At 32.1% G+C, this 26,748-nt stretch overlaps 1 protein-coding gene across 1 annotated transcript in view; it reads left to right on the forward strand.

The window, feature by feature from the left end:
• The first annotated feature begins 620 nt into the window (after positions 1-620).
• The window catches only part of LOC148272005 (zinc finger protein 704-like), a 41,494-nt gene continuing 15,366 nt past the window's right edge, over positions 621-26,748 (forward strand). The window contains exons 1-2 of the mRNA XM_088240627.1: positions 621-728; positions 7,375-7,472. Coding sequence (XP_088096753.1) covers positions 621-728; positions 7,375-7,472 — 206 coding nt within the window. The remainder of the gene's footprint in view (positions 729-7,374; positions 7,473-26,748) is intronic.

Below are 26,748 nucleotides of genomic sequence, written 5' to 3' on the forward strand. Positions count from 1 at the left end.
ATAACTATTGCCGAGTTCATGAAGTCTATTTAATACGGTATTACAAGTATACACTGTCCGTGAATTGTTGCTACAAAACGGTGGCACCCGTCTAGTCATTCTTCCAGGCACCCTGAAGGTTGATGAGAGATAATAGTTCAATATTAATCATTTTTTGATACATGAAGGTAAGATGATCAGTCTTACGCTTCAGGTACCAGTCCAAGAACTATTAAATATTTTTGTGTGAAAAACACATTTTAAATAAATCTTTACATCAACCATGTCGGGAATCGAACCCGAAACCTCTCGCATGGTAGGAAAACGCGCTGACCTGCGCTGATTACACCACGAGGCCGATTTTAGTTCCCGACCAAGTAGAATTTTTCCGGTGTTTCAGCATAACCTTTTTAGGATTCTGATGTTTCAAAATTACACAAACATAAATTAATAAATAATCTTATGTAAAAAAATAACTCTAATATAATTCTAATTAAAACAGAAAAACATTAATGTCAGGAATACAATCTACGAACTATCGATTTATTATACCCGTCCCTAGTTTACTATTTCCTGGCAACGCGATTTTCAATTTGGAACAAATGCGTTTTGAAATTCGTTGTATTATTTTATTTCCTAATATGAATAGTTCCCAACTGCACTTTGGGCGGCCTATTAGGGCCAGAGGGGAGAGTGGGGCGACTGGTTACACGTGCCGCGGGAAAGTGGAAAATGCAGCTTTGTGCAATGTACGTCAGCGCTCGGTAATAATCACTCAGGGGGACGTGCCTCCCCACTCTCCCTCCGCAGTAGGAAGAAGGAAGCCAAGCTTTGTTTGAATTTTGCAAACTATACGTTTTTCCTCTTAGAGAAAGGGATCTCCACGATTCAACATACTAAGAATGCCTTTGTAGTTAAACGGAATAATCGAATTCATTTTGCGTATAGTAAATAACGAACACTATACTTTTTTGTTTATAAATTTGTATATACGTCGACCAGTTTCGAGGACATCAGGACATTATATTATATTCTTTTTTTTTTTATTGGGATTGGTAAAGGTAATTATTTTTTTTATTTATTTTTTTTATTGAGGAAACATACAGTACAATTACACACTTTTATAGTAAATACAGTTATAATTAATTCTAATGGACCAGTAAAGTTTCCATATTAGGTATTTTATCATTGCATGTAATCTTAATTCTATGATCTAAGGTTTTCAATTGACTATTTCTAGTGCGAAAAAGAAGGTAAAAAACGTAAATGAAAGTAGTTTAAAATTTAAAATTAAAGATAACAAGTTATTACTTAAAGTTTGCATATCTTACTACTTACGTATTTTCATAAATGGAAATAATATAAAAGAATTAAAATAAATAAGAATTTTAAAAAAACATGCTCAAATGCAAAAAAAAAAACATTTTCAAAAAGGAAAAACATATATATATAGACAGGGTAGATTTTGGTTAATAGGTTTTCTTATTTCTCATCTCATTTCAACAAAGACCACCTTTAATATATCATTACAACACAGATTTAAGATATCAAATTTTAATCATATAAACCACAAAATTATAAATAATATTTTTGATATTTATTAAATATTGTTTGGATAAAATGTTTTCTCATACACACATTATTATAATAAATGCCTTAAATAACAAGGATAAACGTCAATACACTGCAAAGTCTGGTAATATTTAGAAATGATTGGCAAAATACGCGTTTTGAAGTACTGCAACCTTCTAAATTACTTCCGCTAACATCGTGCAATTTTTTCCGTAGGATTAGGCAGAGAAGACCCTCCAAACTAGTTACGCATTAATAATGAGCTAGCAAATGGAGCCAGAAAGCCTCTTCGTTCCATTTTAGGTATGAAGTGCCTTTGTCTAACCCCGCGTTTTCAAAGTATATTATCCTTATTCCTGAGCCGGCGGTCTAGTTTAGGAAAATTGACGATTTACTCCCTTTCCTTTATGTATGTGTGTGAGGGTATATCGCTGTACTACCCCCTACCCCCTCCAGCTCCCGATTTACCGACGTTTCCCGCGCAAAGTCCCCGTCGCCATGGCAACTGATGCGCTTTGTTTGGCGCCCACACCGGCATCCATCTTTGCACGGGTAGTGTATCGATCTTCTACAAGATAAACATTTCCTTTGTCCTCTTCTTTTTAATTTATCGTCTTGTTTGCGCTATACCAACACCCCTACCCAGATAGTCGATAGAAACTAAACTTTAAAAAGTTAAGAGATAACCAAATGTAAACAAAGAAGCGTCACGCTCAAAATTGGATTTTTTAGCGTAATTACGCGTCTACGGGGTAAATTATTAATTATTTTTTACAATGACTGAAGTATCTTCAAATGACACTCGATTTCCATTTCTAAACGCTTAGAACTCAAAAGTGAGAGTTTGAAATCGAACGCGCAAAGTCGCTTCGTTTTCCCGCTGGCGACGCCACTATACGGCGTAGAGAGCTTTCGTTTATCCCCACACTATGATCCAACACCACATACAAGTGGAATATACGAATATACACCAACCTACCCCCTTTCCCCTAACATCCATTCACCGGTTGGAAGTAGGTCAACGCTGCGGTAGCTGGCTGACAATGGTTTTATATGTCAAGTGTACATAGCCGCGCGGCAAAATGCATTCAAAATGCTATTTGTCTATGGTTTTATTGCTGTCATATATTTGATTACTAGTCTACGCTTTACCCGAATAATGTTTCGCTGCATTTAGTACATATTTTTAATTCAGTATTTTTCCTTATGTGATAATGTTTTCGTGTGCTTTGTACGTTGTTCTTTCATTTCCTTTGTCTACTTATGTTTTCAACACTTTTATAACCATCAAAATTGCGTTTGCAGATGCATACATGTAAAACTGAAGTACTACTTAGAAAGAAATAAGTCGTGTACAAAAATTTTCTTTTTAAAGTAACCTTTAAAAACGTTTGAAAATGTAAATAAATATTTAATCCTGCAAAGGGGTTATCTAATTTCCAAAAATACAGGAATCCAATTTTGAAGTTCTGAGATACTTTTTGTTATATTTATTGTTGGTTTTTATAAAAAAATACTTTGGGAGTACGAATTCGAACTGTCCTAATAATAATAATTGAATAGCTATCTATAAAAAACGTGAATTCTAGCAGTCTTAAAAGTATTTAATCCTACATTAAAATTTGAATGCTTTGTAAAGTTTAACAACGTTAACAGTAAGTTGTAAATTCAATACGGAACATGGAAAATCTGTCTTTTGATAAACCTACACAAATCGTTATTTTCTTTTTAATATATTATGTACATTGTATAATTAGGCAACCCTGTTAGTGCATATCGGAAAATGTGAAAATGGTCCCTTAAGTAACATAACGTTGCGAAAGTCATTTTTGTTATTATTTCAGAAAGATGAAAAAACTGCGTGTTTTAAATGAAATTTTTATCCATAAACTGTCGACTATTTAAAACTCTAAGGCTAATTCCCCTTCAATTCAATAAAATAAGCAGTTTTTTATGGCCGTCCTGGAAAAATAACAAACAAAGCTTACGCAGTGTTGTTAGCTAAGGGGCGAAATGTTTTAGGCGATTCAAAGATGTAGAAAGTTCCGTCGTTAGATTTGATCATCTATGGAAATTGTCAGTTAGGATGTGCCCGTTGTATGGTTCTGTATTTGACTTTGAATCAACCTTGGCGCCATGTTCCCTCCTTTATCCTCCGTTCTATTTTCCTTCTCGCGATGAAACCAAAATGGCGTCGCAGTGGATTTATCTACACCGGGGGACCTCTATGCAATATTATACTTCTGACCCAGTTATTAAATGACTTATTGCGCCATTTATAACCCAAACCGTTAGTCAAAAATTAATAAATTTATAAATGCCGTATGCATCGTTAAATTTGTCCGCTTCCTAAACCCATAATTCACCTTTATTTTCATTAAACAACGATATTACAAAATATTTGCTTAATTAACTATATTTTTCGAAGATGTTTATATTTTATAGCCACTAAAGTATTTAAAAAATATCATATTCTTACCCCGTTTTATTTTATGTTTATCGAAATAAGTTAAAAACAGTGAAAAATTTGCGAATAAAAGGTTTAAAATAAAATAACTTGTACAATGTTATATGAATGAGTTTAATCATCATTATCATTTTCTTTGTTTGTGCATAGGGCACTGCATTTGTACTCCAATTGCAGAGTATCTTTATATCGTTTTTGCTACATTAAAGGTTAGATGATCAGTCTCTGTGTCCCGGCGAATGAAGAAAAGAGTTCTGTGTGTCAAATAGACTCAGAAATCTGGACATGCGTTTTCGAATCGATGGTTGCTCTCAGGCAAAAATCCTGAATAAGGAAATCGAGTGGAGATAGGTACGCCTCGTTGTGTAGTGATTGGCGCGTTCGCCTACTATTCTTGAAATATTGATTTGAAAGAATGTTCAAACTGCAATATTTTATTATTTCTAAATTAGCACCTGAAGCGTAGGACTAATTACCTTACGTTTACATTTGGTTTTCCAATGCAGAGGTATCCGCCCGGACACAATTAAATAAAAGAGGTACACAGTGCAATTTTAAAATAAATTTAATCATAATTAAAAAAAACAGTAGCCCGGTTAAAAAATGTGGTTTTTTTTTGGTAGGAATCACCTAGATCATTTTGATATTTTTTTTTATTTAAAAAATGTCTGAAAATTAAATATTCGCTTTTAATTTTAGCAATCCATATTAAGCTCTATATTTTTTTTATACAGTATTTAATTAAATCGTTTTAATATGCACATAATATTAATTAATGTTTTTACTCTGAAGAACCTAAATTGTACCATTGTACTTTTCCCGAAACTAAAATAATCTTTCTTCAAATGAAAGTTCTCTGCACATTGCTTATAGATTTCAGGTTTTCGTGCATTTCAGTTTTCAGCGAAGCTCTTAACTCGAGAGTTTTGCTTTTAGTACTGTTAACCAACCCCATGTTACATAAATGATAATGTGCTCACATTAATACTACATACATTGAAATGTGTATATCCGAGTATTCATTTATTCGACAATCGTGAAGTAACAATGAAATGAATTAAAATCATTTTTCATTAAAATCATCCGTTTTAAATAATTTTATTCAAAAAAGACCCACTCTTGGTAACAAAGGTCTACAGTTTCCAAATACAAGAAGAGCGATATGGTGATGAATGTTCACAAATCTATGATGATGCTTTTTGAAATGGGTTAAAGTATGACTAAATGTAAGACCATTGTAAACGGACTTATTATTTTGAATCACGTAAAAGAATTTGTGTATATAGGAAGTATGCTTTTTAGGTACCGAAAGCCTGAGAAATATATTGAACGGTAAGAAAGTGCCGTGAACAGGGTGAACGGTGCACTTTAATCAACCTTGACAAATAAATGCTTGTCGCAGGAGGCAAAATTGTATAGACCTTTATGTATGGAAGCGAGGTACTTTTTTTAAAAATCAAAAACTTTGTTCCAAAAACGGAAAAAATTCTAATGTATGAAGCCTATGTAAAAACTAAAATATGTTATATGCAACTACTATGGGGAACAGGATATCAAAATAACATAAACAGACTACAAAGACAACAATATAAAATATTAAAGTTAGTTCATGACCTTCCCTATCTAACTGCAACTAGAGAACTTTTTAAACAAACTAAGCAATTAAATATAACTGAACTTTTTCAACTAGAATCATCAAAATTTATCCATAAATTAGCCACTAATGTAATTTTTTATTTATTATTATTTTACATATTTATTACAGCAATATACAAGTAATTATTTATACAACAAATTAATTCAGTAGTAAAAGTAAGCATACACATTTTTTATTTTTGCTGTTGGTTCATCTAAACTGCCTAACTAGGGATAGCTTCCCCGTTCTAAGGCAGTAAATTATGTATTTTATAATGATATTTAAAAGCATTTACAGTTTTGTCATAATGTGTGCTTTTTCAGTCTTAAAGGTAAACAATGAATATCCAGAGAAAACATAAATAATACCAAAATCTCTATATAATGTGTGCTTTTTCAGTCTTAAAGGTAAACAATGAATATCCAGAGAAAACATAAATAATACCAAAATCTCTATATCCTAAGTCCCAAGTCATTACTAGTAAAACAAGCAACCAGCTTACGTCCTTCTACATCGGACAACAAATTCTCTGACTCCTTCCAACCAATATGGATTAAGAATGCAGTCAACACCTTCCGAATTGTAGACGAAGAACTAAAACTTGTAAAAAATTGTAGTCAACATGGACATAATACGAGAATATCAGACAAATACCATATACAACTTTCTAAAACAAAACAAGGACAATCAAGACTAATGAACCAGGGACTGAAATTATACAATAAACTACCAGACAAAACTAAACAAAAGACTCAGACAAACTTTTCAAAAGATGTAAAAAATATTATTTTGAACAACAGAGTATGAATGAAAAATTTTAATACTATTTTTGTAAAATGAATGTAATAATCCGTAAGGGTTTATAAATAAATTTTTCAAATTAAAAAAAATAAATAATAATAATAAAAACATTGATTAAAGTTGACTTAATGCTGTCGAAAAGCGATCTCTCGTGAACTACCATAATGCAGTGCCTTGAGTACGAAGGAATGTCTCAATCGGATATTAAAAAATGTATTTATATGCTCTTCTTGATGCTTGGCAATCGCGATGGGAATCTTCCCTATCAGGGAGCGTTAACCCTTTTTTCCCTTCAATCCGTCAGCGCTTAAAATCTTCTTGGGTTATTCCCAATCACTGGACTACTCAGTTTCTATCAGGCCATGGTAAATTTAATTACAAATTATTTGTTTTTGATGCTGTTGATTCCCCTTCGTGCTGCTGCGGATTTCCTAATCAATCTTCTGAACACACCTGTGGTCTTGTCCCTTTCGCCCCTCTATGATTACCGACTGGAGTTTCTCGCTACTATCCGTGAACCTGTTATAGGTCTTGTCGGATATATAGATCAGGCGGCTTTGAAAAATAATTTCGAGGCTTTTAAAAAGGTTTGTTATTATTTCGGCGAATTGATCATGTACAATCAATTTAATCCCAGTCAGTGAAGAATTCACTTCTCTCTTTACTCAATCCAATTTAGTGCATATTATGTACTTCTGGATTACCTTCTTGCTACCAGATTACAGAGGGCTCCTTTAGACAGCTTCTATCGATCAGCAACGAGCAACTTTTCCGTGTATGTGGGCACCGCCAAGGAGACTTATGTCCTCAGGTGCGGAGTGCGGTATGTGGTGGGCAAACTGCCATGTGCATCTAGGTGAGGGTAGAGAAATGATTAGTAAAATTTTGTGATTTAATGTATTATTTTCTTTATTTACAGATTAACCACAAAGTCTTCCAATGCACCTGGAGAAATTGCATAGCATCGAGTACGGTGCGCTCTGAAATCGTCGCGCACGTTAGAAACTTACATCTTAGGTAAGCATTATAATGTTTCTTTATTAATTTATATAAAACTTTATGAACAAACGATTTTATGCACTGCATTACAAAACGCACGTCTGGGCAGCTTTTTCCGAAACGCGCGATTTTTCTTTGTATGGGTTTAGTAAATGCCTTACAGCAATTTTTTCCAGCCAACCAAAAAAACAAATGGAAAGCTTTGCAATACAAGTGGGTGACATAACTTTTATTATGTAATCACTTTTATCTAAAAATTAAGAAGAATACATTATTGACTAATTCGTTGTAATTTATTCTCTTGTTCTCATCATTTGGTAAAAGATTTACATTTTTTTTTTTACCACAACAAGCGAGGAGGCCGAATTACAATGGTGAATTGAAGCTTAGAACACCCAGGCTTGAGAAAAAACACATTATTTTTTGTGTTCTCACCGGGAATTGAATCCGGAATCTTCAGTGCGTGAGTCATGCGTTTTGACTCCTACACCACGGAGGCCGCCTTTTTTCATTGAGAGTGAAACTTTCATGGCGATTTTCGAGAAAAGCGTTCTTATTTTAAACCGACCCCGATAATTCTACTTCATTAATTTACTACAAATTAGTCAATAATGTATTATTTTTATTCTCTCGATTGAACGAGAATAAAAAGGGTTTACTTTACCATTTTGTTTTACTTTTAATGCTCATTTTTAAATTTGGAAAAAAACGGACACAACCTCTGTTAACAGCTTATATCATATAACTCACAATTTTTTTTAAGTGCAGCCTGCGCAGGTCTTATACAGTCTCATTAGTTTATTTTTTTCATCACTATTATCAATTTTTAAAAGAGGTTAAAAATGTTTTCTTAATAAATACATGTTACTATAGTAATAGTAAATATTTGGAGGATGCAACTCAATTTAAATGTATTGCATGTAAACTTATAATATATGAAATCAAACACTGATTTTTTCTTGTTCATTGAAATTTCGTGAAAATTGTTTCGCCTTGTTAGGGCATTTTCAAACGAATGTGAAGATTAAATGGATTGAATCTCCTTGCATAGTTTAGTTAACTTGAATTATATAACTTTATAAGGACATTCGATCCATCTAATCGTCACATTTGTTTGAAAATGGCCTAACAAGGCGAAATAATTGTCCCGAAATTTTTGTTTTTATATTTGTGAAAATAAAATAAAATGTTCAGTAGACTCAAATCAGTGTTTGATTTCTTATAAGTTTAAATATGGAGCTCTACAAAATAAACACCAAATCAATCAACAAGTATTAATGTAAAATATGTAACACTAAGCACCATAATAATCTTACAGTTTTTATTTTCAGTTTCTTAAATTTTTTAATTGAATTTTTATTATTATTCATCATCACCATTACCCTTCCGCACCTAATGGTGCATAGGGCACTTCATCGGTTCACCAATTGCAGCACATCTTGATCATTTTTCTTACATAAAGGTAAGATGATAAGATGATTTTGAAATCGGGTTGTGGTCCCGTGGCTAGTATTGCGGACTCACGGATCGGAGGTCCGAGGCTCGAACCACACTCTACCCCAACTTGATTTCCATTTTCTAGTAGTGATTTATTTACAACTCGTTGAAAATGGCCACCAAAATTGAAATATTTGGGTAAATTATACAAACGCTAATATTTTTTATTTAAAAAAAAAAAAAAAGATCAGTCATACGCTTTAGGTACCAGTCCAGGGACTATGAAATGTTCTAGTGTAAAAACACCCTTTTAAATAAATATTTTATATCAACCGTGTCGGGAATCGAACCCGAGACCTCTTGCGTGGTAGGCAAACGCCTTGACCATTAACACCACAAGGCCAACGAATTATTATTATATTTTTATTTTTGATTGGTTAGTCTGTAAGAAATTTCTAGAGGGAAAAAGGCCGCCATTTAACCATGGATACTGTTTTTGTATTATTTTGTTTGTATCTATAAAAAAAATATATACTAAATGGTTTTTATTGTTATAATTAAGTTAGAGCACCCGATGACAAATTGCTTGAAAGCGGTTTATCGAGACTTACATATATTATTTTTTTGTTAAATAAAATCCGTTAATATGCATTTTTTAAATAAAGACTTTATCTGAATATCGCTGCTGATGTATTCTAAATAAGAATCAGAATATAGTTAATGAGAGAAGTTGTTATTTATGACTTGTCCTTATCTGTATTGCGGGTATAGACAGTTTTGCATAACAAAAACTAATTTAACGTTTATAGAATGTCAACACGTTGTATGCCCTTGTACCTTGGTGACGTCATGGGTCACGTGGCCATGGCGACGTGGGTGCGGTTTACGGACGCATTATTAATAGCAGTTTTGTTGTCTTTAAAATAAAATAATAATAATAATGCAATCTATTAATCTATCTTCATTGAAGAAACGTAGAACTGAGGTATGCATTTTCAAAATAAGTAAATGCTATAAGTGATGTCCCATCTCAGTTGCATTCAATTTAGTTTCATGTTACTAACCGTGTCACCAGAAGTCAAAATCTGCTGTTTATTAAAGCTCCTAAAAACAAATTTCGTTTTTATGCCCCAATGTCCAGAATGTGTAGATTAGTAAATTCGTCATATAACTTGGAATTCTATAGGATAGATCTTCCGGATTTTCGTAGATCTCTTCGCCACTAAAACAGTGTGGGATGAAGATGGATTGGCATGGTTTATCATGGGTGTCCCGTGCCGAGGAAACATTTTACATAATGTGAAACATGCCTTAGATTAGCTATTTAACAAAGTTAACATAATAATAACAATAAAAAAACGTAATTAATCCAATAAACCTAATTATCATTAACATAACAAACATTAAAAAACTAAAATAACAATAAAAAACATAACCAATTTATATAGGCCAATAGAACAAATTTCATAAACAGTACACATGCTTTACCTATTTGGCTTGATTCACTCATCGATCCGTGTGCAACCTAAATCCACTATCCATTTCTTAATAGCAATTTTATATTGTGAGAACTTACTAAATTTAAATATAAACAACGAAGAATTTCCAAAACAAATATCCAAAATGTGAATTTCCAAAATAAAACTACCGTTATATTTTTTTCTTTGCATTTTTTGTGGCAATTTTTTTATGTCCGGCCCTGTACTTCGCTCACGTGTATCATGTATGCGAGCGTGGCCAAGGTCATTCTAATTCTAATAATATTATAATATACTAAAATATTCACACTGCCTGTTCGCTCTGCCACGTTCCCCAGTGCCGGTTGGCAGTTGGCAGTTGGCACCACCCAGCCGCTGTGCATACCCACATATAGCATATAGGTATGCCCTCCAGGCCTCCAGGCCTACAGCGATGTTCTGATTTGATATTTAACACATTTTGCTGCAAAATCGATTCGACGCTCGTGTTAATAGAAAAATATCCGCATGAGAGATTTTACTAGGAGGAATAACAATTTGAAGTAAATAATACACACATTTTATTTATTGCATTTACGGCCTAAGCCATTCAACAACACTTACATAGGAAACATATAAACAAGTAACCGAACAAACAGAACATATCGTACCTTCGGTGAGAAAGGCACAATTGTTAAAAATTCTTAAAATGAGTTAAGTATGCCAATGAATACCAATCGTCCATGCGCTCAGTAGCTGAAAGACTTGTTGTAATCTAACTTTTATTTTGATTAATTTGTTTTTTAGTTAGTTTTTTAAAATATCACTTAAACTCTTAACTTCATTGTCACAAAAAATAAAAATAAAAAATGCAAATAGGGGCTAGATTACTTAATGTCCATGCGCTCTGTAGCTGCAAGACGTGCTATAATCTAGCTCCTATGTATCAGAATTGTAATATATCATAAATAGAGACGAGGAACTAGAATCCCAATCGTCCATGTGCTCTGTAGCTGCAAGACGTGCTGGGATATTTATTTATTGTTCAGCGCCCTTGAGTTGATTTTCACAAAAATGGCGCTATAAAAATTATCAAAATATATATATATATATAATGTGCCTTAAAAACATCATTTTATCTTCGGAGGAACAAATTCGCCCATTAAGTTCAGTCTCATTTCGCCAGAGGGCCATACTGCCTTTGTCATATAGGCAGAATAACATGATATGATTCTACAAAAAGCTTAAAATGTCTCTAGTTAAAAAAATACAAAATATCTCACCGAAAGCGCGATATGTAAATACATGTATCAAATACGGTAAAATCGCACCTCGAGTGCAAAACCTTGGTAAAGTCGATCCTGGGCCCCGATTACAATGGGAAGTTAACATTCATCTTCAATTTTATCAACAAAGTAAAATTAAGTTTTCTGTATGAAAAACAGAATACGCATACGATGTTTTCTTCTAAACATGTTCAATTATAGATTTCAACGAAGATACTTTAAATGTTCATGCAAATATACTCATTTTCGTACACAAATATCGCTGTTTACTTCCCATTGTATTCGGGGCCCTGGATATAAGAGACCAGCTGTGCTTTTCGGAACCGCTCTCGTGGCCGTAGAAAATACTTTTATATCGTGTATTTACATACAAAATACGCGGAATAAAAGTGTTTTCTACGACCGCTAGAGCGTTTGGAATATCACCCATGGGGTGCAATTGTGAATCTTCTCTATCGCCTAGAGAGCGGTTAATTTGGGGATATTTATTTTTTCAATGTGACGACACTTTGCTTCATGTAATGGCCACACTGATGATTAAACGTCAAATGGGGTATAAAACTGCTTCAAAAACGGAAATAAAACTAATACGGTTTGGCCAATTCAACCTAATTAAGTGTTTTGGGTGTTCTAAATTAAAATCATCATGTTTGATTTCACGTGTTCATATTTTTATGTTTAATTATCCGTGTGGCCATTATATGAAGCAAAGTGTGGTCGCATTAAAATAATAAAAATCTTCAAATTAATCACGCTTTAGGGGGTAGAGTACGGTAAGTTCAAGAATGCCACCACAGGACTGAATTGCAAATTCAGTTAAAAATATACATTTCGATCATGGTATTGTGTAAAATAAAATAACATTTTTTTTTTTGTATCAACAATATTTTGAGTCTTCCCAAATGTTTGTAGACAAGAACTAGATTTAACCCCAATAAAACACAGGTAGAATGATGAATTTTACAGTGTTTAAAGTGGCCACTTAAACCAGCCAATAACAGGTCAGAAGTTCTGTAAATACCTAGGTTTAAATTAATTTTTTTTATAAAGATTATTTGCGTTCTTATGATTTACCCAAATATTAAATTTTGTGGGCCATTTTCAACGAGTTGTAAATAACTCACTATTAGAAAATGGAATCAAGTTGGGGTAAAGTGGGATTCGAACCACGAACTTTGGTCCGTGAGTCTGAGACACTAGCCACAGGACCACAACCCTTTTTATTATCTTCTATAAAATGTTCTTCATCTCTGTTGTATTATATTGACATCAATTTAGATCATTATTTTGAAAAATTGCTTAACTCCGACGCCCTTCATACAAGCCATTAAAATATCACGCAATTAACACCGCTTATTTCAAAATATTTGACTGCTTTAATTTAATCAAGTCACATTGAAAGGATTGTTAGTACTATATTTATTTATTAACGCCCAAAGAGCTTTAACATTTTCAGAGGTTACAAACAATTAACAAATATAAAAATACAATTTAAAATATGTGATCTCATACTGTTTCTTTAAGATCCTAGCAGTATTTCTACACTTCAAAAAGACACAACACGGCATAGTTGAATTCAAATCAGGAGTTGCGTACTGAGCGACGTTTACAAAGAAACTAATGGGTCAAAACGTAAAACTACTCATTTATAAGTAGTTTAGTCGCCTCCTGTAACGTTCTGTTTGATGCTTGTATGCGGTTTCTGGACTATTCTTAATTATATGTGGAGAATGTTGGAAAAAGTGTTCTAATCAAAATTCGCATGTATTTCTAAACTGTTTATGATTATACATTTATCCGTAACTATTACAATCGGAATTAGGTTGATCGTGCAATAGGCATTGATACATAGTGTTACTTTAGTGGCAATAGGTTCAAGCCGAAAAGCGAACGAAGTAGTGACTTTGACAGATAGATGTGTCAGTTAAATTATTTAATTCCCGCCTATATCAGGGTGTTGTTCTTTTGTTTGGTTTTGAAAATTTCAAATCTTGTTCTTCATTTAATGTCAAGTGTTGCAATGTCTGACAAGTATTCGCCGTGCAGACTACGGTACCTACGGAAAAACAGGTTCCCGGACTACGATGGCGCCTACTACGGTTATGTTTTACGCATCTTAGGGAGCAATGCACTAGGACAAGATTATGTATAATCTGCCTATTTTGCTCTCACACATCCGCTGCACGAACCGTTGTCTATCTCACCCAATGATGTTATTAAAAATAAAAGCATACGGTACTTAAGCATTTTGCATACTCAAGTATATTATCTCACTATAAAAAGAGATATGTGTATTTATTTATTATATTTAGCTTGTGAATTTACAATATGCATAACACACATATATTAATTATCAAAATAAATAAACCTAATCTCAATTTATCTTAAGTAATTCTACGCAATACATTATCATACCCATTTCGATCAGAACTTGGAATCGCTTCCAGCTTTGCTGAGATTTTCTGACAGCAAATGAAACATTTTCAAATCATTATAGGCCCGTATCACAATAGGAATTTCACGGTTATCTTCAATTTTATCTAGAAAGTAAAATTAAATTTCCTGTATGAAAAATAAATTATGCGTAAAGGTTTTTTACTAAACATGTTACATTACAGGTTGCCGACGAAGATACTTTTAATTTTTACACAAACATACAAAATTTCGTATATAAATTTCTATTTTACTTTATAGACAGTCGAATATATATCTTTTGATTTCCCATTGTTATCGGGGCCCTTGTTTTAACTTCCAGCCACCTTCACCTTAGAAAGAAGAGATATTCGTATTTTTTTTATTTTAAGCATTTAACTCGTCTATTCTTTGATTTTAGGCATTTTTTTATGTATTAAAAAAAATTAGCGTTCTTATCATCTCAACAATGTTTGAGTATGTCCAAATGCTTGCAGACTGACTGGATCTTTACTTCAGAAAAGTCAACAGATGGAAGAGTTGAGGAAATGTGCATGTTTAAACATGGGCAGAATGGTGAATGTTACACAGTGTGTAAAGTGGCCACTCAAACCAGCAAATGACAGGTCATAAGCCCTGTAAATGCCTAGACTTCCATATTTCCTTCTTAATAATGTTTTCCCTCTATATATAATAATAAATTTAAATATCCTTATAATCTACCCAAATATTTCACTTTTGGTGGCCACTATTAGAAAATGGAAATCAAATTAAGGTAGAGTGGGGTTCAAACCTCGGACCTCTGATCCACGAGTCCGCAAACTAGCCACGGGACCACAACCCGATTCAAACCTCCTCTTTTCTTGAATTAAACGATTTAACTCATCTATTATTTGATTTTAGTGATTTAACTTATTTATTATTTGAGTATAAACATTCAACTCGTCTATTCTTTCATTTTTAGCATTTTAACGAATATTTACATATTATTTAGGTTTCTATTTATAAAAAAAGCGTTTTCACTTCTTATAGTAGCATGTCTTTTTTTATTATTTAAAAAGATACATATTACAAAAAAATAATAACGTATCCCAAACTCTATGAGGCCAAAAGCCCTGTGTTGAGTTGGGATACAACAAAATAGAAAGTGGAAGCATGCGTATTATTAACACTTTGAGTAACGGCTGAATACACATAGAATTTACTCTGTGCCCGGCCTATTTTTGTGAAATTTCATGCTTTGTGAAGGCGTTCTTAAACGTGTCATAATTATGAATATACTTAATTAAATCAATTCTTACTTCTCACATTTATTTGAAACAATTTAATAAGTCTTTTTTGTATGATAGTTTTGCCAACATCAGCCTTTGTGGAGAGCCACATTGCAATGTTCGCACATATAACTACAGCGTCTCCCTTCTTTTTTTGTGCTTGGTATCCCGAAGCCTTGTAAACACGTGATTACATAACCACGCGTTGTGTCCCGGACCGTGTTTTCACGTGATTTACCAATTGTTAAAAAAAGTGCATTATATTGACATCTAATGACTTTTATTAGTACTTTTTCACTGCTGGTGAACTACGTAAAAACACGGGACCGGGACACAACGCGTGGTCATGTAATCACGTGTTTACACGGCTTCGGGATACAAAGTGTTAAATAATACTGCAAATAAAAAATGTTACATAAACATACATTTCAATAATCTTCTGGACGACACGCTTAATAGTACCATATATAAATCTACGCAATGTTTCGCAGCAGTCTCCTGCAATGGTCTCTTCCCTTAGACAAAACCCACACTTGTACACTTCTCTCTTCTGATAACTTGATATGTTCATCCAGGACATCGAATAATCTCGGGGCCACAAAAGAGTATATAGTTATATACATAATACAAGGTAAAAAAGTATAAAAAAACACAAATAACATTTCAATAGTATTAAAAATTACATATACAAGGAAAAACGGTAAAATATTAAAAGCTTTATGTTCAAGATGCGCCATCTCTGGATAAACTAACATTATTTATTCAAAGTACTTCTGGAAAAAATAATTCTTCAATTCGCACGTCCTGTTTCAATATTTTGAAATTGGTACTTAAAATTTGCGTGGCAATTTATGAAATTCCCTGGAACTTATGTATTGTATGTGCTACTCTGTCAGTGTTACTCGTAAAATTAACCCATATTTTTTGACTTCTCTCTTGGTGACAAAATATTAAGTAGACTTAACATTATTAAGGATCTCGGGGTTTATTTTGACACAAAATTAAATTATAAACATCATATATCATAACTCTAAGTCACTTAAGCTACTGGGGTTCCTAAAGATAGTAAAAAAACCGGAAACTGTCATATGTCTATATATGAGTTTGATTCGCAGTAATCTTGAGTACGCCTCATGCGTATGGAGTCCGCAATATCAAAACCATATAAATTCAATAGAATCTGTTCAAAAAAAGTTCTTAAATTACCTTTTGTATAAGTTCCAAATTTCTAACCCACGTTCAAATTCAAATATCTAGTATGTATCTTTGTTGAATTACCTAAAAAAATAAAATAAAATAAAATAAATAAATAAAGTAAAGATCTAGTACCAAACTTCGTAGACTTCACAGATCCAATATATTTTTTATAATAATACTGTATCTATCATCTGCCGGGTGGTAGTGTAATAAAGTGCTTGAAATGAATAGTGGCTACTTCGCGTTGAATGCAACCGCGCTAAAGGTTTACCTACGCATGTAAATTGTATTAGACGTGTTCCAATATGTTTTGGTGCCAAGGTCCGAGGAAACTCTATCACTCGATTACTATTACTACGAATGCCTCTCAATCTTCTTGCATCACGGCACAGCACGGCGCGGCGCGACGTCTCACGCATATCTATACAGGGTGTTCATTAAACCCTGTCACATCCGAAACCACGATGATCAGTATGAGCAAGAAGACATTTTGGCACATTAAAATATTTTCTTAGAACGAATGAAATTTTGAAAAATTAAACATCAAAAATAGCAAATGGTTGCTTACTTCTGCGGGGGAGGAACGAGGAGGGGGGAGGGGGGAGTCTGATACTGCGCCGCACTCCCCTCACTTCTCCCCTGCAGAAGTGAGCAACCATTTGTTTTTAAAAATATTTTATTTAAAAAAAAATTCTTTGTTCTAAATATTTTTTTTAATTTGCTAATATGTCTTCTTGCCCATACTGATCATCGTGGTTTCGGATGTGACAGGGTTTAAAGGAACACCCTGTAAACCTATATATGTATACATAAATATACTCGTAAAATCCAGTAAAATGAAATAAATTAAATGGGTAGAAATTATAAGAAATTTAAATTCCTTAAGGAAAAAATTTGATAGAGATCCATAAAAAACAAATGCTGTTTGTAAACATTCAAAATTAAACTTTTTTTATACACTAAAAAACAATATCTTTCCATTTTTTTGTAAATGCATTCTCCTCAAATGCAACCCTGGTAGATCGACGAATAAAATATTTATGCTCCTTACTTTTTTTTTTACATATTAAATTGAAGATTTTAATATCTACGAACACGCAGATCACAAATATCTATATTTCTCTGAAAACCGAAAAGAAATTATAAGGAGTTTAAGGAAAGAATTTGATTGAGATCCACAAAAAACAAATACTGTTTGTAAACATTTAAAAACAAACTTTTTTATACACAAAGAAACAAAAAAAATCAATTTTTTTGTAAATGCATTATTCTCGAATGCAACCCGGATAGATCTATAAATAAAAAAAAATATGCTCCTTTCTTCTTTTTTACATAGTAAATTGACAATTTTAATATCTACGAACACACACAGCGCAAAGATCTATATTTCTCGGAAAACCGCACGTAAATCGGTTAAGCCGTTTAGAAGTAGTTAAGTGACATCACACGTACAGAGCAGTTATATATAAAGATAACTTGTCAATCAAATATGTGAACATTGTTATTATAAGAGCACACAAGAATATGTTTATGTGTGCCATATTTCAAGATTCAAAATAAAAAATATATCAATTATGTTATCGCGATCTGTGCATCTAAGTAGGTAGGTATCTGGCTAATACTTTACCTTGAGGCAGGTTCCACTCAGTAAGAAGACATTGTAGTTCCTAGTTTCCATAACATGTACCTACATAAATACTTATGCAAATCACAAAAATGACCCTGGTAGAAAATCATTTTATAAGCAACCGCTTTTCGCCTGCTTTACTCTATGGATATTTTACACAAGAATAAATCAAAAGGGGGTTCTGTGATGGTTAGGACACGAAACGGGCAGTGAAAAAAAATAGCTACTTAAATTACACCCAACCGCGCTCATAATAGGGAAATGTCGCATACTACGAATACCGACAAAACCATATCAAATGCATTTAGAAAAATTAATTATATTTTCAAAATCATTATGGATATTGTAGAGAAATGTTTTCGTACAAAATTTTTCTAATGAAATTGTTACAAAATATGTCTTTACAAAAACGCGATATTTTTGGCTTTAACAATAGAGAAATATCACTTTTTTAAAACTTTTTTAAATTGATAAAGATCTATGAAATACTGTCCAGAAAAAAATATTTTTTTTGCTAATTATTAGTTGCATGAAAGATATTTTTAAATTTGTAATTTTGAATCCCCGCAAAAACTGTTATTCCTTCGACCACGCCCCTAATACGTCCCGATTCGTGTTTATTTGTTCCCAGCCATTGAATTTTGTTTAGAACATTACGAATTTTGACGTCACAACAACCAAGACCAAACACGTCGCGTTTTTCTACGAACGTATTTTTATTGATTTTATTTTTTACATTTATGTATGAAAACATTTCTCTACAATATCCAGTTTGATTTTGAAAATACAATTAATTATTTAAAATCCTTTTCATATATTTTTATATGTATTCTTAGTATGTGACGTCAAGATTCGTGACGATGTTCAATTTAAAATTAAACGGTCACAAACAGTTCAAAATTTAACAGAATCGTGACGTATTAGGTGCGTGGCCAATTCAATGGGCCGTTTTCGTGGGAATTTAAAATTATAAATATAAAAATATTTTTCATGGTATTAATAAGTACAATTTTTTTTCTCGGCAGTATTTCATAGGCCCTTATTAATTTTAAATTGTAAAATAAAATAAACGTTATATTTCCGTATTCATACAGAAATAAGGATTGCAAGAGGTTTTAGATAACTAATCATTTTTTTATTGATAAACATGGCCAAGGAAATGTTTGGCGTGTGAAAATAGTAAATAATGCTTACAAATTCTTATTAAATAACTTTAATAAGTTTTGCCATGTAGCTACGCCATACATAAGCACGGCAAAATACTTGTCAGGCAGGCACTGCGGAGGGATTTAACCAACAGAAACAGTTCGCGATCGTTTATGCGAAATATCGTATTATTTGGTGCTGACACGCATCGTTCCGATTTCGATTTCGTGTGACCGAACGAAATTCATTTTTTTTCTCTGTGGTTTCATGTGCATACACTAGAAAATTAGTGAGTCTAAATGTCAAATCGGCTTTGTGGTAATCGGAGGTCTCTAGTTCGATTCCCGACAGGGTTGACACGGAATATTTATTTAAAAGGTGTTTTTACACTAGAATATTTCATAGTACCTAGACTGGTACCTGAAGTGTAAGACCGATCATGTATTTTTTTATATTTTATCAAGATATACTCCGATTGGTGTACTAATGCAGTGCCCTATAAACCATTAGGTGTGAAAAAGGAATTATAATGATGATAAAATGTCAAATGGGTAAAAAATATTGTTTTTTAGTAGAAGATTTAGTTAATCGAAATGGAAATACAATTAAATGTTTTTTTAAATAATAAGTATCTACATAATTCTGTAGGTATATTTTTTCCCTTTATTGATATTTCTACCATTTTTTAAAACATGGTAATATCGGCAGAAATATGTTTACACATTTACAAATTCAGTTAAGAGGAAACGTGGACTGACTTTTCATCATACAAACGTAATCCCGTATTTTCTCCCTAGATTATTTATTTAGTAACGCCCAAAGGGCTTTTACATATACATATGTTATTTATTAAAAAAAAGAAAAAAAAGTGTGTATATTCATAAATAAATTAATATATAATTATGGCACTTGAGCAGTGAATTATTTACACAACATACATATTTGCCATTAGGATGTTTTTATTGTTTTTCTTTTTTGATAAATTGTTTCTTATGGTAGTTAGGACCATTTTACAACCCAAAAAAGCGCCCAGTTTTGTTTGCCGTCTTTGGGCGTACAAAATAATTTTGTAAAATGGAGATATCGAAACAGAAAACTTAATGTTGCCACTCTTTCTCAAAACAATTTCGGTTCAGTTTTAAGATGCGGAAACGGAACCGCGCAACGTCAAAGTTGTATTTTTCACACAGTATCATGGAGGCATTTACGAGAGAGTGACAGAAAACATTGTTCAAATACCTATTCATCAAAATTCCGCCTGCCCTTTTAATCAACCACAAACGATTTTACCATTATTTTTTGTAGGTGTATAAAAGTATTTACAAATATGTATTATATTTTTTTAAGTAAGACTTGAGAAGATTCTACGTTAAAAATGTCTCGAGACTCGAAATTCGAGAATCTCAAGTCTCAAGTGAAAGCTCTACTTTCGATCGCTTACTATAGTCCTTAAAATATAGCTTGATTAGAATGACAGCTGTCAAACTGATTTCATTAGTGATGGGAAATTACTGATCACTGATCAAATCGATTTTATCAGTTATTTCATGCAATCAAGAAACTCTGTTTCCAAAAATTGATATAAAAAACCCAAAAACAAGCCTATAATAGTGTGTTAACACAATTATTCACCAAAACATGAGACATTTATACCTGTTTCATGAACAACATCAGATGAATTATTTTTTTATTCAATCAATTTACATTGATTAATTTGTCCCATCTCTAACGTTTTTTGCAAAATGATGTAACCTTGTAAGAACGTCAAATAAATTCAAAATGTTTTTTTAACAAAGTAAATGCTGAAACAATAAATAATATAAATTTTCAATTATTTTTTTATTGTGTAATCACATTTGTAATACTAAAATACTTTTAATTGTTTTTCATATATATATCATATTGCGTTTTAGACTAGTAAAATAACATTTTTTATTGTCATAAAACAAGGTTACTAAACCTAGTAAAAGAGTCGAAGTAACTTCATATTAATTTAACAATTTTATGTTTGTATAATAAAAAATGTACATTTGTCGGCATCAAGGTCAAATAGTGCGTTTGGCATGCAAGAGGTCTCAGATTTGATTCTCGACATGGTTGAAATAAAATATTCATTTTAAAAATAGTTTTTTTACACTGCAATATTTCATAGCCTCTGGACAGGTACCTGAAGTTTAAGACTGATAATTTTACATAAAACATGTTTTCTTACACGCGGAAAAATTAGAGAATTTCAAAATCGCAAAACTTGAAAAAATCATAGCGCTAATAATACGATACATTAAAATATATTTATTATTTTTTTGGTTTTGTTTGGTGGTCAGTTAAGAAATGAAAAAAATATAAAAAAAACAACGAACCCTCTCATTCTAATCATTCTACTTTTTTTCATTTTATTTTATGTTTATGGCGTTGTTTCGCGAATTGTCGTGTATGACGAATTTTTTACCTCAGCGAAACAATGATACTCCATTCGAGATCGTTTTCGGCGTCATAAACATTCTTTCTAACGACAACTTCTATGTGATCTGTACTAGGTCCACAGAGGCAATATTGAAATAAATACTTCATAGGTAAATATCTCGCACTTAGTCCCAAGGCCTCCTGTGATTACAATATCAATGTAGGCATTACCTGTTACCTGTTAGTTACAAGCGACGATACGCTGAATGGTTATTATATGTTTTTGAAGATAGTTTCCTCTTTGAAAGAAGATAAGAATCAGAAGCAGAAATTTAAATTAATTTTTATTTTATATTTAATCATGCTCGTTAGATAATACATTTCTCAAATAAGCACGTGTATATTGGATTATTTTTACTACGCACGTGGGTAGATACTATATATTATCTATATAACGACCTTCGAATCACGAGAGAAAACATATTGATCAAATTAATTACATGAGTAAGTAACACATTTAGCCTTAATATACACAGCAGTTTGGCAGATTACATTATTATTAAGGATAACTTATATAGAGCCATTTTCGTAATATAATGCAACATAAAGTCATTCTATAGATACATTAATTTAATTGAAACTTTTAAATTTGTATTTTAACTAAAACAATTCATAATAATAACTTTTCCTCTCGCCGTAGACGTAGCTGAGCGTAAGACGTCTGTCAGCTAGTTCATCTGGAATGCATAGTTCCCTTAGATATTCCGGAGCAGAGTTGTGCAGTGACTTATACATAAGCCAACAATGTTTGTATTTCACCCTTTGTCGAAAACGTAGCCAGTGTAATCCGGAAGTAGTGGAGTGATATGACTGAACTTAGAGGTTGCGAAAATAAGTCTCGCTGCGGCATTTTAATACAGACTGTAGGCGAGTCATTTTGTTCATTGGTAGACCTACGTAATAGACATGATATGTTTACTCCAAAAACATTAGCAAAGGTGGTTAGTAATAATTAGCTTTGTCTTAAATTAGTACAATTTAATTAAGTTTTCTTTTCTATAAAAAGACATAAATCAAAATTATTCATTTGGTTGATCATAGACTTTTATTTTAGCACTCAACTGTCATATCAACTATTTAATTAGCAAAGTAGCGACATTATCGAGTCTTTTTTTTTAAATCAAAAACTTTGTTCCAAAAAGGAAAAAAAATAATGTACGAAGCCTATATAAAAACTAAAATATGTTATATGCAACTACTATGGGGAACAGGAAATCAAAATGACATAAACAGACTACAAAGACAGCAAAAAAATTATTAAAGTTAGTATATGACCTTCCCTATCTAACAGCAACTAAAGAACTTTTTAAACAAACTAAGCAATTAAATGTAACTGAACTTTTTAAACTAGAATCCTTAAAATTTATTCATAAATTAGACAATAATGTAATTGTAGACGAAGAATTAAAACTTGAAAAAACTGTAGTAAACATGAACACAATACGAGAATATCAGAAAAATATCATATGCAACCTTCTAAAACGAGAAAATGACACTCGAGACTAATAAACCATGGACTGAAATTATTCAATAAACTACCATACAAAATTAAACAAAAGACTCAGACAACCTTTACAAAAGATATTAAAAATATTAATATTAACAGTAGAATGTGAATTTTAAAAGTAAAAATATTTTGTTAAATGTATGTAACCCGTAATCAATGAAAAAATTAAATGAATAAAATATAAATAGATATATCTTTTAACACAATCAGCTTCACTAGTTCCTATACCTCTAATTTACCGAATAAATATTTAATAAATTTCAATGTCTGAACACTAAATACAAATGATTTAAGCTCTGCGCTGAAACCCGCGTGATCCCGCGGGATTGAAAATCTTTGATCCTGTAAATACCGAGATCGCCAATCAGCTGCCGGCCAGGAAGCCCGCTTGGTACTTCTTAACATAGATCACAAACCGCAATCGCGTAATGGAATGCCCATCGCTTATTATGCTAATAGTTTCTGTTTCTAACAACCTTTAGCATTTGTGACAGAAGAATGCACCGACACCGACATGCGACAGACGATCATGACGTTAATCTATGTCGAGCTTCCTACCTCATGTTGCAGTGTGGTATGACCATAACGGCGACATTGATTTTTCTCTTTGTCAATGCCAGCGGATGGACGCGCAGGCCGGAAAATGTACTGCACTATAATTACGTAATAATCATTGCATCGCGCGGGACTTTTATGGAATCATCTTCGTATGTTACGTTATAACGAAAATTTTACAGCATATGTATGGGCGTCGTATTTCAATTGTTTAATCGCATAGAAGGTCGTAAATACTCAGCGCCATTCATTTTATTCGCGAACGTGGATTAATAAATGTGCTCTGATTTATTTTGGCATTTCAGGATTATTTTTCATCAAAATAGATTCAACCGTATTTTTAATGTTAGTGGGTTCTGCTGCAATCCAATTCACCAATGCGAATTGGCTTTTCGTAAACTGGAAATCTATGACAACATTTATTGATTCGGAAGAACTAGTGACGTCATTCAAATTACAGTAAAACTACAGTCATCCAGATTGCCAAATATCCAAATCGTTATCAGGAAACAAAAAATGAAGATGTATTTGATTTAAATTTAATTGCGCAATCAACTTTGCTGGACATGTTAAAGTAAGTTTTTTGTGTGATTCCAGTTCGCTGTATTATTTCAAAAGCAAAACAATCTGATACGCTTTAACCCGGATAATTAGAGTTTTACTGTGGTTCGTTTTTTTTCGTACGTTTTCGAGAAACTTCGCCTTGTATGGTCTTATTTTTACCGCGTGTAAGATAACAGTTTTTATATCCAATTTCCCGTAGAACTGAACTTCCCCATTTCGGGTTACACATAGGAACAGTATAAAACATACAGTCCACCTGGGGGATAAGGAAATGGAACAAAAGATGTGATGGAGAAACGGATATATCGGAAAAAGGTTATCAATATATCCGATTGCAACCAGGGATGCCTGAACGTATGCACGTCCAAATATAGAGCGTATTTGTTCGGGAAAATCCGAGTGACCAGGACGAGTTTAGAACGCAGATATATTTTGTTATTGCTTGAAGGCAAACGTTGGAGGAAATGCGTCATTCTTGTTTACTTCCGATACCCCTAAATACTAATAACAAGATGCCATTCGCTCTAAATAATGTTATATAGACTCTAGCAACTCAATTTATTGTTCCGTGTAAACAGTTCGTACTTGGCGCAGAAGAGAGAAGGGAATTAGAGAAATCTCGTGATGTATTTATTTTGTTCTCGGGCATTCAAATTTCTATCGTGATGACGGAAAATATTTACGTTTTAAAAAAAAAAAAATAATATGATAAAACGCTTTTCAACCTTGGAAAAACAACCTATTTTTAAACGCGACAATGATAAATCTATCGAGAAAATCATGATGGTTTTTTTGGACCAACTTCCAGCGCTTGACTTTTCATTTTTGGCATGAATTGTATTTTTTTAATCGTAAAAACTTATTAATTAATGTTAGTAAATATTATTAATTGTGATTATAAACATATTCCACATTATTTATTTATTTATTCATTTAAAATTACACTTGTTTAAACATTAATGAACTTATTAAGGCTTTTTAGGCTGTGCCCGTGTCTAACCACAATAATTGACAATATAAAAAAAAGTTAAATTAATTATACTAAATTATAATGACATGTAATGCAATAGACAATCCAGAAAAATAAGGTATAAGTAATAAATAATAAAATTCCAAAGAATACAATGTAAAAAAGATAATCAGACATAAAAATTATAATATAAATTATACAAATTTAGATTCATACTCATAATTAAATATACAAAATAACAGTATCATTGAAATCAGCAAAATAATAGTATAATAATAAAATTTAGTAGTATTAAAAAAAAAAACAAAATAAAAGTATCATTAAAATCAATAGAAAAAAAACATACATATATATATAAACATAATTGAAATATGGTTTCTAGAAACTCAATCTATACTTTACTAAGAAATTGAAGTAATAAATAATATGCCAAATAACAGTGAGTACTAAATTAAATAATACAAAAATACATAATGAAAACACATGAAATTATATTACATTATACCTATATGTATTACATTAATTGAAAACCTATTTTATTAAATATATAAACCCAGTGTCACACAAATAAGGTTTTTATTCTTCATTTTGCTCTCCTGTGAAATGTGTTATTATTTGTTACATATTATTTATTATATTTAGTTCATTTATGAAAAAGCCCCGACCTCTACATCTAAAAATAACCGATTTTCATATTATCTTTTTGTGAGAAACGACGAATTTCAAGATTCATAGCGTGACAAATGTATGTTACCGCAACCCTGGAATAGTCATATAAATCGTCTCATTTTTGTTAATAAGATGATTAATTGCGATTTCCGCATTTAGTTCCCTCCCACACATACACGCTGAGATCAATTGTCCCTGACAAAAGACAAATTAAATGTCATTTTCTTAATTGATATCAAGAAAATTATTTTTCCGTTTCATTTTCCTTGGAAACTCTGAAGGCATGAAACTAAAATGTAATGTTCTTGGTCAATGCAACTATTTTCAACTTCAATTTAGGTAGGTACAACCGTATTAAAATATCGACCTGCAAAAAACTGACAAAAAAGGATGCTATATTGGTTTTGTGGTGTGCCAATAGAGAAATATCACGTTTTATTTTAAACCAGCCGAACCCGGCAATGCTTTGCTTTTGCTATATATGAGTGCATTCTCGTATTTATGTATTAAATTAACACAATCGAAAGTTTGACATCAATTATTGTATTTCGTTAAAATTAGATATTATGTACACATGCATTATTATTTTTGTGTTTCGGATTACGTAAATTGTGAGTACAGGCGGTGACAGGGAATTTCAATAAATAGGTATGTAAACATTGTTTTTCTATCACTGTCTTAAAAATGATATGCGAAAAAGACGAGTGCATTTTTGACCTTTTATGCCTGACTA

Source organism: Micrasema longulum, unplaced genomic scaffold, assembly GCF_059751315.1.
Source record: "Micrasema longulum isolate JH-2025_06_02 unplaced genomic scaffold, ASM5975131v1 h1tg002533l, whole genome shotgun sequence".
NCBI lineage: Eukaryota > Metazoa > Arthropoda > Insecta > Trichoptera > Brachycentridae > Micrasema > Micrasema longulum.